Source organism: Ostrinia nubilalis, chromosome 6 (genome assembly GCF_963855985.1).
Source record: "Ostrinia nubilalis chromosome 6, ilOstNubi1.1, whole genome shotgun sequence".
NCBI lineage: Eukaryota > Metazoa > Arthropoda > Insecta > Lepidoptera > Crambidae > Ostrinia > Ostrinia nubilalis.
In genome coordinates this window covers 6917936-6931151 of record NC_087093.1, presented here as the reverse complement: position 1 = coordinate 6931151, position 13216 = coordinate 6917936, and the positions used below count along the sequence as shown (strand labels likewise).

At 38.4% G+C, this 13216-nt stretch overlaps 1 protein-coding gene across 6 annotated transcripts; it reads right to left on the bottom strand.

Annotated features, from left to right (window-relative positions):
• Positions 1–44: 44 nt before the first annotated feature.
• Positions 45–13180, bottom strand: LOC135072486 (kelch-like protein 10). Of its 6 annotated transcripts, none has more exons than XM_063966415.1 (13): positions 12920–13180; positions 9958–10121; positions 9482–9733; positions 9090–9354; positions 8842–9006; positions 8674–8760; positions 8446–8592; positions 8185–8377; positions 7965–8110; positions 7584–7801; positions 3326–3512; positions 2400–2566; positions 45–356 (listed from the first exon to the last, which is right to left on the bottom strand). In XM_063966415.1, exons 1-12 carry the CDS (start codon positions 12941–12943, stop codon positions 2444–2446), a joined length of 1971 nt encoding a protein of 656 aa, XP_063822485.1. In that variant the 5' UTR covers positions 12944–13180; the 3' UTR covers positions 45–356; positions 2400–2443. The 6 variants fall into 6 exon arrangements, with proteins under 6 accessions (XP_063822485.1, XP_063822482.1, XP_063822484.1 ...); XM_063966412.1 differs by having other exon boundaries at positions 2407–2566; XM_063966414.1 differs by having other exon boundaries at positions 2411–2566.
• Positions 13181–13216: the final 36 nt, after the last annotated feature.

Below are 13216 nucleotides of genomic sequence, written 5' to 3'. Positions count from 1 at the left end.
CAGACAGGTATAAGTAGGCAGTCACACAAAATTAAACAACAGTAGAGATTCTTATTAAGGCATTATAATACTTGTCAGAAAAATTTCATACAATTTTCAAAAATATCCATTCCAAAAATACAGGAATTATTCACACTATGAAAATATCACAACATATAAATATGCCAAAACTGCTACAATAATAATTGTAAATATTTTAAAAATAAAGAACGGTTACGTTATAATTTTACATAATATTAACTTCACTCTACGGGTTCCTAAGGGCTTTTTTCTTTCATCTTACTGATTATAATGAGATAAGTAGTTACTCAAATTAAATGCAAACCATCGTAAACTGGAGAGATTCGGAAGGACGCCTGCAAACAACAAAGGAAGAGTTAGTAAACCTATCAGAGATTCATGAGAAGGATAAAATTTATTTATTTTACTTTAGATAAAAATTTCCCAGAATGATGAAAGCGCACGTTTCTTATTACATTCTTACCCAGCACTTAGAAGAAACGCGTGGCGCTATCCAGTATTAATTGGTTTCAATAAGTTTTAAGTAGATTTTAGCTTGCTCATGCTTTTATTTTATCTTAACATATTGGAACAATTATACTATCGGTATGAACTTCGACTGGGGAAAAAACATAACGACCACGCAGATGACATGACGTCATTGTTTTAATATAACAAGTCAATATTTTATGATTTGAGATTATTCTAGAAACTTGTAGGCACATCGACGTCCTATCTAAGTATAATGTTTTTGTTTAGACAGTCAGTAAGGAGATAAATTATCTATGCCCTCTTGCTTGCCTGTATAACATTGGTATATTTTATTGAATAACAGAAACTGAAAGAATCAAGAGAAACCGCAAAACTAAATTTTGCTACACTAAGTACGCTACGACTCACCTGCTGCTACGAATTCGTAGTATGCTACATGCTACGTGCTACGGACGTAGAACATAATAATACGCTACGTTTGCTACAAGGTCATATTATTGTAACGTATTTAATTAAACGCCTAGGCGTTGTTATTGCGAATAAGCTAGTTTCCTGAAAAAAAAACTTAGAGCGCTTTTACGTTTAGACGACTTTAGCCGACTTTAGACTTCACCGCCAAAAAGTTGCCGTTTGTCGTATCCCGCTGTTTCGAGAGCACTCCCCTAACTGCCTCAGCCAATATCGGAATCCTTGGTGTCGACATATCGGGCGAAGTCCAGTTCCGTGGTCATTTAGAGGGTAAGGCTAAATTAGCCTCGAAGAAGCTTGGTGTGCTCAATAGATCGAGACGGTATTTCACTCCAGCCCATCGTCTGCAACTTTACAAGGCGCAGGTTCGGCCTCATATGGAATACTGTTCTCATCTTTGGGCAGGTGCGCCCCAGTACCAGCTTCTCCCTCTGGACCGCATTGAACGGAGAGAAGCTCGAATCGTTGACTGCCAGGACATTTCGGATCGGCTTGACCCCTTGGCGCTGCGTAGAGATGTATCCTCACTGTGCATCTTCTATCGCATGTATCACGGGGAGTGCTCCGAAGAATTATCCGGACTTATTCCTGCCGCCACTTTTCGCCACCGATCTACCCGACAGCACTTCCACCCCCATCACTTAGATGGTTGGCAGTCCACAACAGTACGTTTCTCTAGAAACTTTCTGCCCCGTACAACCAAACTGTGGAATGGACTGTCGTCTGCGGTGTTTCCGGACGGATACGACCTGCAAGCTTTCAAGAGGAGAGCGTATCTTTACCTTAAAGGCCGGCAACGCACCTGTAACGCCCCTGGGTCTGCGGGTGTCTATGGGCGACGGTAATCACTTACCATCAGGTGATCCGTCTGCTCGTTTGCCTCCTATCACATAAAAAAAAAAAAAAGCCGTCTACTGTCGCGCTGCTGTCGCTTCTTATGCCCTAATGTGAAGGCGGCTGTAGTCCGACAAATATTATCAAAAAATATTAGACACGTATATTTTTATTTGTCAAATAAAACAAGTCATTACGAAGTTATGGTACGTTGAAGTTCCGCATGACGTCACACAGTGCACTCTTCTTTTGAAGTTTTGCGCGCTTTATCTCTCAATTATCATTACTTTGATAAAGTGAAAAAACGTGTTGAGTATTTTTGACGGGACTAATTACACCTTAATTTTTTACCCGGGAAACATCCCTATTGGCTATTACCGTTTGAACGTAGTAAACGACATTAACGCCGAGTCCGCACTAGGGTTTTATCCCGCAAGCGGTAAAGCGCCTAACCGCGAGACCGCCGGAAACGTATACGCGGAAAAAAGCCGCCGTGCGGACGCTTGCATTAGTTTTACTTGGTTATAAAATCACGCGGTTAAAAACCGCGGCGGTTTAGCCGTAGTGCAGACACGGCCTAAGAGGTTAGAGAGGTTTATTTATACTGTTTACCAACGAGGGATCTGTGTACGGACTACGGAGGAGCACGTCAGTCCTGCTCCATGGGCTGGGGCGGCGGCGGCGGCGGCGGCACGGGGATGTTGTTGGCGGCCTGGTTCTCCACCAGCCCCAGCTGCTCCAGCATGTCGTCGTTGTCTTCCATCAGGTGCACCTGCAGAAAAATAACCATCGCAATAGTGGATTTCATAGAGCGGCAGAATTTAAAGGCGGCGAATTCAGCGCCAATTTTTTTTCTGTGGCAGTTGGCGGATTTACCTAAGTATGTACCTACTAAATGAGGCTGGGTATAAGGTATGGCAGTAAATTCGGGAGCGAATCTTGCAGATATTAAAAAGGCACTCAAAATAATGATACCTATCTATCGAATTGTAGATAGAGGATTATACGTGTAAGTCTGCCAATGAGCCGGGCCTTCATGTAAAGTAACTAGGTACTTACTACTAGCAAAAACTTAGAAGCCCGAGTATAAGGAAGAGTAAGGCGAATCATTTTTTGCTATTCATTATTACTATATTTTTATAGATACGATCGAATTTAGGTCTTCGGTACTAATTTGAGGTTATCTAAAAACTGATAAAAATTCAGAAAAATCTAGTAGTAATTAGACTGAGTGAAGTAGATCTGTTTATTAAATTGGGCCACATTGGTTTCGTTCTAAGTTTTTACTGGTAATATCTAGATTCAACCAAAATATGAGTTTGATGTGATCTTGTAGGATGTCATTAATATTTTTTCTTTACATTGTTCCTGTTATGGGATCGTCGGCACTAGAGGGCGCGCCGCGGGCGCTTGGGTCTCGGCATCTGCGTGTTACTGTGATCCTCCTCCACTTTGATTGAGCCCTAAATGCTTCGTCATCCAGTGGAACTATCTACTGTTTATACCAAGTTTAAAAGAAGGGGAGGCGTACACTAACGTCAGGCAGCGCAGTTCGATGCTGCCCGTGGCGGGCGGTCTCTGACAACAGGATCTTTTGCCGCTTCTCCTCCATGAGCCGCTCGCGGTGCTTGTGGATGTAGTCGTAAACGTTCGGCAGGCCCATGATGACGCACGCCGACAGCGCCGACCGGTAGATATTCATGTCTGTCGCTTCGTACCTTTCCGACCAATCGTACGTAAATTTAACCTCATTAGCATATTCGTAGAAAAGATGTTAGATTAGAAACTTAAATTAGTATGCTAGAGATATTGAGTAGGATAATCGATTATTAGGATCAATTCTAATAAACCAAAAGCTAGAGGGAGTAAAGAAATCATGTTATTATGGTGCGGCAAATTATGTGTGATCTCTTTTGTAACATAGCCGATAGCTATTGAATATTGAAATAACTGTATCAGTTGTAAGCGTTCGTTGACAGTAACTTTTAAATATTCGGCTCCAAAATATTGCATGAAATGAGTCATAATGTCAAGTGATGTAACGTGCAAGCTTATTAGTGGTGTAAATAAGAGGTGGCAGTTGACGTCTGGTTATCAGTAGCCAATTAAGTTTTAATGCTGTTGTGGGAGCGTTTATTGATAAGAATGTGTTCGTGATAAGTCATTAAGTATTATCTGCTAACTTTGGGTAAGTTAGTGCGTTGATATTTTTGCATTTTAAGTTAAATATAGCCTGACCAGGAACATAAAAACCCTGGCATAGAGGCGCGTCAATTGCATTTGATAGTGCAACACTGAGTACAGTCGTACCTATGTTAAATTAATAGGCTAACTTTATGTATCAGGATTCAGGATTACGGGCTAATTTGATATTTTCATAAATTAACGAAAAAAAATTATTATAGGTAACCTGGTTTAAATAAATTAAATGAAACCATCAATCGAGCTAGTAGGATTTATTTTATTATTCATCAATAATCAAATTCAGAACTTGAACATTCAACTGCAATGTTTGCTCATAAACGCTTCAAACTCGGTACTTCTTTCCCAATTCCATAAAATTCAACACTTAGAAGGTAGTTGAAACAAACCACAGCAAATTTTCATAGTGGACTGTACTATGCGATAAACATGTCAGTCAATTTGACAACCTTTGTCGGAAACATTATTCAATGAAAATATTGTCCGAACCCTTAGTATTTCTCTTCGACAAATACTTTAACACATTGTAAACCACTTTTCTTTCACGACTATAAAAAGATTTTAGCAATTTAATTCACAAAATCAATTGCGCACATTTAAAATAAAGTTTGTTTACACTTTGACAGCAATAGACTGACATGCAAGGTGACATGACAATGAAGTTTTCAGTTACTGTTGCCATTAAAAGAAATTAGTACCATTAGTTTTCCGCAACATGGCGAGGGTTTTTATGTTCCTGGTCAGGCTATAATAAATATTTTGCTTGGTCATTCTTGGGTACTTCTCATTTACACTCAAATTTGATGGTCACACAATAATAGTTCATAAACGGTATAACTTAGAACAATAACTTTGAAATCAGATGATAAAATATCTATTTAGCTACATATAAAATAAATTTTATCGTAATAGAAGCAAAAATAATATGAAAAAATCACATGAAACGATAAAAAACGGGGTGATTTTTCGCGTTCTCATCGTGTCACACATTCGGTTGCAATGAAACATTTGGTTACTGCATTCACAATTTTCATTCAATTTGTGTGTAGCATATACTAAAATCATCGTAATTAAATATACTTTCCACACAATAGTCAAAAAAATTTCTTCTTATAATTATTTTGAATTGAGAAAGCGAAATACGTTGGTCACACGATTTTAGGTACCTAAAATTTTGAGTAATAATACAAGATTGTCGTTAAACCGAACATCAGCAACCAATCACAGCGTTATATTCGGTTAACGTCAGTCGCGCTTCGACCATTGGGGAGGTGAGATAGGTCGATCGTCGCTCCGCGAAAAAAATACGTAACTTTTTGTGATTATCCATAGACATACCGTCGCTTGCTTGAACAATATTTTCTACCTCTAAAATTTAATCAATTTAATTGAAACTTTGCCATTGAAAACTTAACATGTTAGACTTATTTGTGTAGTATTCGACTTGAACCGTTAAATTCAAATTTAAGGATAATTCATAAAAAACTAAAATTTTCGTCACCTTCGTGGCATCACCTTCGTGATGTTTTATACACGAAGGTGATTTTAGGCCACGAAAGTGATTTCTTGCTTTGGTTTATTTTAAAATTTAGTGACTGGTGTTTATGTTTTTACAATAATTTAATAACTAATAAATTATACGTGGTAAGTAGATATCAGTAGGTACATCAATAAATAAATAAGGGTATTTTTTTATCTGTCTGTATGACTGAATGTATGTCTGTATATGTGACTGTGTATCTGTTTGTAAGATAAATTTAATCTGAAGTTTGAGTTAAAAGTTGTACAACAAAAATACGAGGCCCTCTGGCCTTAATAAAAAAAAAATTGTTGAGGGACTGATAATCAGTTTTTTGCTTCTTTAGCATTTCAGAATGCCACCAGTGTCACCCTTAAAACCAATTGCGTAGAATCTTGTAACTTAGTAGGCGACGTAATCGGTAAAATTTTATCTTGTATTTAAGTAGGTACCTATTTATATTATGTTATTGCTATTTATCTATGAAAATAAGACAAAATATATGTTTTGTAAACACTTAAGAGTCATTTACAGTAATAAAGTTTGAAAAAATTATTGCTGTGAAGTACAGAATCACTTTCGTGGCATCAAAAAATTCAAAACGTTAAAGCTCCCAAACGAGACTCACTATTTGACTGATTTACTGAGAATACAATCTTCACATCAAGCGCTACAATTTTTGTATACAAAAAGTTGAAATAAGTTAGAAATAAAATTCGCCACGAAGGTGACGATGAGAACCGTGGCGATGAGAAATACCCTCTTACGCATTCATTGTTATTGTATTTTTGATCCAACGTGGTAAGAAATGTTTATCTTTATCTTCATTATTTAATAATAAAGCTGAAGAGCTTCTTTGTTTGCTTGAACATGCTAATCTTAGGAACTAAGTAACTAGTACTGGTCCGATTTGAAAAAATCTTTTTATGCTGGATAACTCATTTATCGATGAATGCTGTAGACTACATAACGTCATTCTACAGCCAATAGAAGCGGAGCAGTAAATAAAAATGTTGTAAAAACGGGAAATATAGCCTGACCAGGAACATAAAAACCCTCGCCATGTTGCGGAAAACTAATGGTACTAATTTCTTTTAATGGCAACAGTAACTGAAAACTTCATTGTCATGTCACCTTGCATGTCAGTCTATTGCTGTCAAAGTGTAAACAAACTTTATTTTAAATGTGCGCAATTGATTTTGTGAATTAAATTGCTAAAATCTTTTTATAGTCGTGAAAGAAAAATGGTTTACAATGTGTTAAAGTATTTGTCGAAGAGAAATACTAAGGGTTCGGACAATATTTTCATTGAATAATGTTTCCGACAAAGGTTGTCAAATTGACTGACATGTTTATCGCATAGTACAGTCCACTATGAAAATTAGTTGTGGTTTGTTTCAACTACCTATTTTAAAATTTTTTGTCACTTTCTAAGTGTTGAATTTTATGGAATTGGGAAAGAAGTACCGAGTTTGAAGCGTTCATGAGCAAACATTGCAGTTGAATATTCAAGTTCTGAATTTGATTATTGATGAATAATAAAATAAATCCTACTAGCTCGATTGATGTTTTCATTTAATTTATTTAAACCAGGTTACCTATAATAATATTTTTTCGTTAATTCATGAAAATATCAAATTAGCCCGTAATCCTGAATCCTGATACATAAAGTTAGCCTATTAATTTAACACAGGTACGACTGTACTCAGTGTTGCACTATCAAATGCAATTGACGCGCCTCTAGGCCAGGGTTTTTATGTTCCTGGTCAGGCTATACAAACTACACTCGCGAGCAAAAGTATGGAATCACTACTTGTTCTGAGCGATCGTAAGAACTAAATCACTAATAGAAGATAAATAAAAATGGTACCATTTTAAAGGTAATATTTTATACTTTAAATTGATACTATAGATAGATACATACATACATAGTCATTCAGTTCTTAAGATGGCTTGGAACCAAACACAACGGGGTGATACCATACTTTTGCTCGTAAGTATATTTTCACGTTTCACGGGTACGAAGTCGCGGGCACAGCTAGTACATGTATAAAAGTGAGCAACTCACCACTCATTAGTTTTTTCATCATAGCACTCCACATGATAAATCGTAGTGACGCCGTTGAAGCCGCCAATGGCAAATATCATGTCATCTATAACTTCTATAGCGAAATTACTGCGAGGGTTGTACATGTCAGGTACGGGGGACCAGGTATTTGTAGCCGGATCATACACTTCGCCACTGCACATTCTTGAAATACCATTAAAACCACCTATCACGTAAATCTGTTGAAATTGAAAACACATCGCCAGCTTAGAATCTAAACTATTTATTTGTAAGAAAAGGCAATCCGATCTTTGGATTTTTGAAGATAACGAAGCGCACATCTAAGGTATATAAACAAAATCTACATATTATAATCATTAATCAATGAATCTACCTAAATACCTTGTTGTGGTATGCAATACAAGAAACACCGGATCGACGGGAGCGCATCGGTGCTAAGTTGGTCCATTGATTCGTGTCTGGATCATACACTTCGACGCTGTTCATGCATTCTTGTCCATTGAAGCCCCCCGTGATGTAGATTTTATCTGTGTCAGAAATATTTTTTTGTTATTTGTCAGCTAACAATATTACAGAGTTAAATAAATTCATTAAAACATACTATCGAGAGCTGCTGCGCTTGCATCTGACCGTTGCGCATTCATGGGTGCAACCAGTGACCACTGATTCGTTCGGTGGTTAAATCGCTCAGCCGTATTTTGACGATGGTGCCCATCATATCCACCCATCGCGTATATCGTTTCACCCAATACAGCCACTGATACATAACACCGCCGTGCATTCATTGGAGCTACCTAGACAAACACATAATTAAAAAAACAAAATGGACTCTATTTGTTTTACTTAAAATGACATTACTCACCTCTCGCCAAGTCTTAGTAACAGCGTCAAAGCATCTACATGAATTGAAGTAATCCATTCCATCAAAGCCACCGATCACATAAATGCAGTACCCAAGGACTGCCGTGCCATGGTATGCTCTAGGTCCAGCTGGGTCCACTTCTTCAACCTTGCAATTTAAAATGAATTTGACATAGGTTCTCCAGAATTTTACAGAATAAGTTAGTAAGAAAGTATTTACATTGCATACCTTTATCCAGCGATCAGCTCTTGTGTCGTAGGTTTCAATAAAAGCGGTAGGAGAACCTCCACTCCAACCTCCGATAGCGAACAGGACCTATAGAAGAAATCTTGAGGAAATGTTCTCAATTCTTTTAAACTATTGCTAGTTAGCTAACTGAAATAAAACAAGTGATACCTCATGAGGGACTCTTGGTCGAGCAATCTCTGGCGTGGCCACTTCGCCGTCTCTTTGCGCGATCATCTCAAGGTCATACAAGAACTTAAGGGTCTCAATAATGATCGGACGTGAGCCCTCATTGCCAGTTACATATGGATGATCTTTGACGTTTTCCAGAAAGAACTGTTAGAAGAAAGAATATTATATTTTGTAGAGTTCCTATTATAGCATACATTTAAAAAAGTAAATAAAGATTAGGGTCTAACTTGTGTATCGAGTAATCCAAGCCGTATGCTGCCCATAAGTTTGACGGTGTGCTGCCAACGGAGATCGGGGTCGTAATTAACCCAGCGGAGCACGGCTTCCCAGACCACTTCCTCACTTTTCACATTGAGCTCGTCTTCAAGTATAATGGAATTAAGCTCATCTAGAGGTAAGTGTAGAAATTCATCACTTTGAGTTGCAACTGTGACGAAGTAGCGCAACAAGTACCGTCGAGCATCAGCTTCAAGTTTGTAACAAAACACACGCCTGTAAAAGAAATGTATTCTTTTACACATCCTTCTTCTTTGTCAAGACTCCACCTTAGTGATTTTATGGATACGTGCACGTTTGAAAAACGTTTGTTTGGTTTAATGACGGTAAAAATGAGAGATACCTGGCGAACATCATGATGCCAAGGCAGTTCTTCGGGCTGAGCGAGGTTCGGAGGTGGTCGCAGCACAGCTGTAGGACTCCCAGGAAGGCCAGGTAGTCGGCGGTCATCAGCAGCTCGTGCACGTTGGTGTCTGATACATCGATGCGCCGCAAGTACGCGTACTCGATCAGGAGCAGCAATATTTCAGAGCGCACTCCCGATATCAGCACGTCACTTTGCTCACGAGAATGAAGAGTTGTTGTAAATAGTGCCCTAAAAACACAATAAAATTCTAAATAAGTGCATTTGTAATTTACTTCTTTATGCCAATTTATCATCAAAAAGTACTAAGAACTACGAAATTCAAGTCAATTGTCAAGTATAATTACTGTAAAAGTTACTGTGTTACCACGATGCAGACTGTGTTGTAAAATGCACCTGCTCGTTAACAAGGACCTTAATATTTTAGATTTAAGGTTTAAAAATCGTTTACTAACAGGAAATATGGGCTGCAGGCAGAGAGTATGGCGCGGTGCACGGGGAAGGCGGCGCCGTCGTCCGCGCGCACGATGGCGTCGCACAGCAGCCGGCACTCGCGCAGCCGGTGCAGCGCCTGCATGGCCGCCACCGACATGCACCGCCCAGTCTCGCGACCCGCCGTCTGCGAACACAAGCTTGCCAGGAAACAACCTTAACTTCGAACTCCTCCTATGTTCTTCTGATTAATTTTGTTGCGGGTCCAATGACAGTTTAACTTTCCCCAGGGACAAACTTGACCTTCATTGGTTGGGTTTTTATTGGCGGTCAAGCTGTAGATCCTGGCTACACAGGAGTTGCAGCGGTGGGAACGAGAGGTGGGAATAGTCCCGTTGCCAGGAAAGAGTAATATGAAGTAACTAAACCTAGTTATACGGTCCACTAGGACTACTCGTGGCGCCGGTGCAGCGCCTGCGTGGCCGCCACCGACATGTACCGTCCAGTCTCGCGACCCGCCGTCTGTGGACACAAGCTTGCCAAGAAAGAGCAAAGCGAAGTAAGCCAAAACGTCCCATTGGGAATTTGGGACTACACTCGTGGAGCCGGTGCAAGTCCTGCTGCATAATAAGCATGCCAAGAAAGAGCAACGCAATGTAAGTCAGTACGTCCCATTGGGAATTTGGGACTACACTCGTGGAGCCGGTGCAATGCTTGCTGCATCATACACAAGCTTGCCAGGAAAGAGCAACGCGAACTAAGCCAGCAGTACGTCCCATTGGGAATTAAGGAACACTCATGGAGCCGGTGCGGCGGTGTAATGCCTGCTGTATCAAAGCTTGCCAGGAAAGAGCAATGCGAAGTTAAACTATTCGTGCCACTGGGACTACACTCGTGAGCCGATGCAGCGCCTGTATGGCCACCAACATGCACCGCGGCACCGTCGTCTACGCATACACAAGCTTGCCATGAATTTGTCATTGGACCATTGATAAATTATTCAGAATAACATTGCTGTCTATCTATAGCATGCATTCGAAGTTTAGCTAAAATTATATTAATACTTATGCCAATTATCCAATACATAGTTGTAAGTAGAGATGGGTTATACTAGGTAAATTTGATACTAGGTGCACCTATTCCAAGTATTTATTAATACTCGATCCAAATACCTGTTCCACCTAGTACGTAGTAATTTAGCATACTTGACGCGACTAGTGCGGACTAATCCAAGTAATATGACTTTAAAATACAATTTTCTTTGAAAAGATACAACCGTAGTATGAATAATGCAATTTGAAATTGAATAATAATATAATTCCTCCCTTCATACTTCAACAGGCTTTGGACTGTCAACATAAAAGTTGGCGTATTTAAAAGATATCAATTTCATAAAAATATTTACATACTTTTTTCTTATTTACATGAATATGGTTTGACTACGTTTGTGTGCATTTGCTTCGACAGAGACGGAGTGAATCTCTACGTTCGCACATAAGCTTAGCGAGAAATACTAGGTGCGCGTAATACACGACTACGGATTACGCAATAATAACCTCTATTACTTTCAAGGTAGGGTCGGAAATCGTGTAATTTATAAAATACTAGGTGGATCAAGTATTTTAAAAAATGGAATAGGTGCCGCCTAGTACTGTAAAATACCTAGTGTGTGGATCTGTTCTAGTAAATACGTCTCATCTCTAGTTGTAAGTGCCTATTAATAACAAACCTATGAACCAGGCAGAGGGAAGTAATTGAACGGTACGATTACATAATATCTATTAGAGTTCTCAGGGTACGGATCACGACGTGACTCTTTATGTATTTTTTTTACATAAACGTGCATGGTCACGTGATGTAAGAGACTAGTGCACGCTTACACGCCATGTACGAAGTCTGACTGAACTCATAGGTCATACTTTATGCGGTTAAAAGCGAACAGGATGTTGGTAGGTAAGTAGTTTTAGTACATTTAAATAACTAGGAACTTCATAATTAATAGAGTTACTTACTTTAGAGCCTCTACAAAATTATCAACAAATCCAAAAAGACCTTTCTAAACTTTAAAAAAAAAAAAAACGATTTGCCTAAGGTCTCACGGTCACCTTAACCTTTCTATATTTATTTCACCTGCTAAAATCAAGGTCTTATAGAGACTAAGACCTACTTCAGGTAACTAATGACTTACATTAACATTTTTGGAAAGTAATTTTTAAAAGATTTACTTAAAAAGAAAAGGCTATAAAAATGTTAGGTATATCCACAGTTGAAATCAACATCTTTTTTCCTTGTCCAAAAAATGCAATGCAATGTCTACCTTGATGGTGTATTGAATTAAAGTGTCGTATGATGCTAAAAATCACATTAATGTTGACCGCTTTTTTAAAGTAAAGTAATAAAGTCTTATTTGAGTTTATTGTATTGTTTGTGTATTGATATTCACCTTTAAACAAAACAGTAGGTAGGTAGAGTCGTCGGCACTTTATACTGTATTTTTAGTGGAAAATAGTAGGTACTTATTACAAACTGTACAAGGTGCTATAGTATTTAGCCTGATATGCTGTTGTCTTTACTACATACAGAAGATTAGATATCCGGGCTATCCTCCTCTAACAAGATAAACAATGTCCATACATAAATGATCCGAAAAATATTATCTCGTTAATTAAGTATGACGAACTCTAATAGTAATACAATCGTTATTAATCCACATTAGTAAGTTACACAAGTATTGAATAATCGAGAAATCGAATCAATATGTGACCTTAGATAACAATACTCATTAATTTTAACTAAGTTTACGTTGATTCTACAAATTAGTAGAGAAGCTTACACGAAATCTTCCTCTGGTCTACATTCATTGCTGTGTAGGTATTATCTGTGGTTTGTTATTGTCGGAAGGGTCAGGCTGATCCCGTAAGCGGTGCAATCTGGATATCGCTCATACTGCAAGCTGGTCGTATGCAGTCGAAGGTAGGTACTTACAGTGTTATTCGGGTCGTTTTCCATTTTAGACTTAACGCAAAGTCATCATTATAAATTGTCACGCGTTAAAATTCTTAAGTGCAAGATGAACGTGTCACGACACAATCGAGATTTAGCTCAATAAATTTATAAAAATAACCGTAAAAAATAACTCAAAACAGCAAAATCAAGTCATTTGATAAAACATTTTAGGTTAGCAAAAAAATGATATAAGAATGACAAGCATGTCAAACCTTTTTTTTCCAGATGACATTACTGTATAGCAGTATAGATGACCCACGCTGAACTGTCCCGCCA

Bases quoted from the DNA above. Each gene is read 5' to 3' on its own strand.
- LOC135072486 (XM_063966415.1), bottom strand. From the start codon at position 12,943: ATGGAAAACGACCCGAATAACACT. The intron at 10,122-12,919 runs GTAAGTACCTAC...TTGTGTTCGCAG, and splicing joins AAAACGACCCGAATAACACT to ACGGCGGGTCGCGAGACTGG. The intron at 9,355-9,481 runs GTATCTCTCATT...TTTCTTTTACAG, and splicing joins GGCATCATGATGTTCGCCAG to GCGTGTGTTTTGTTACAAAC.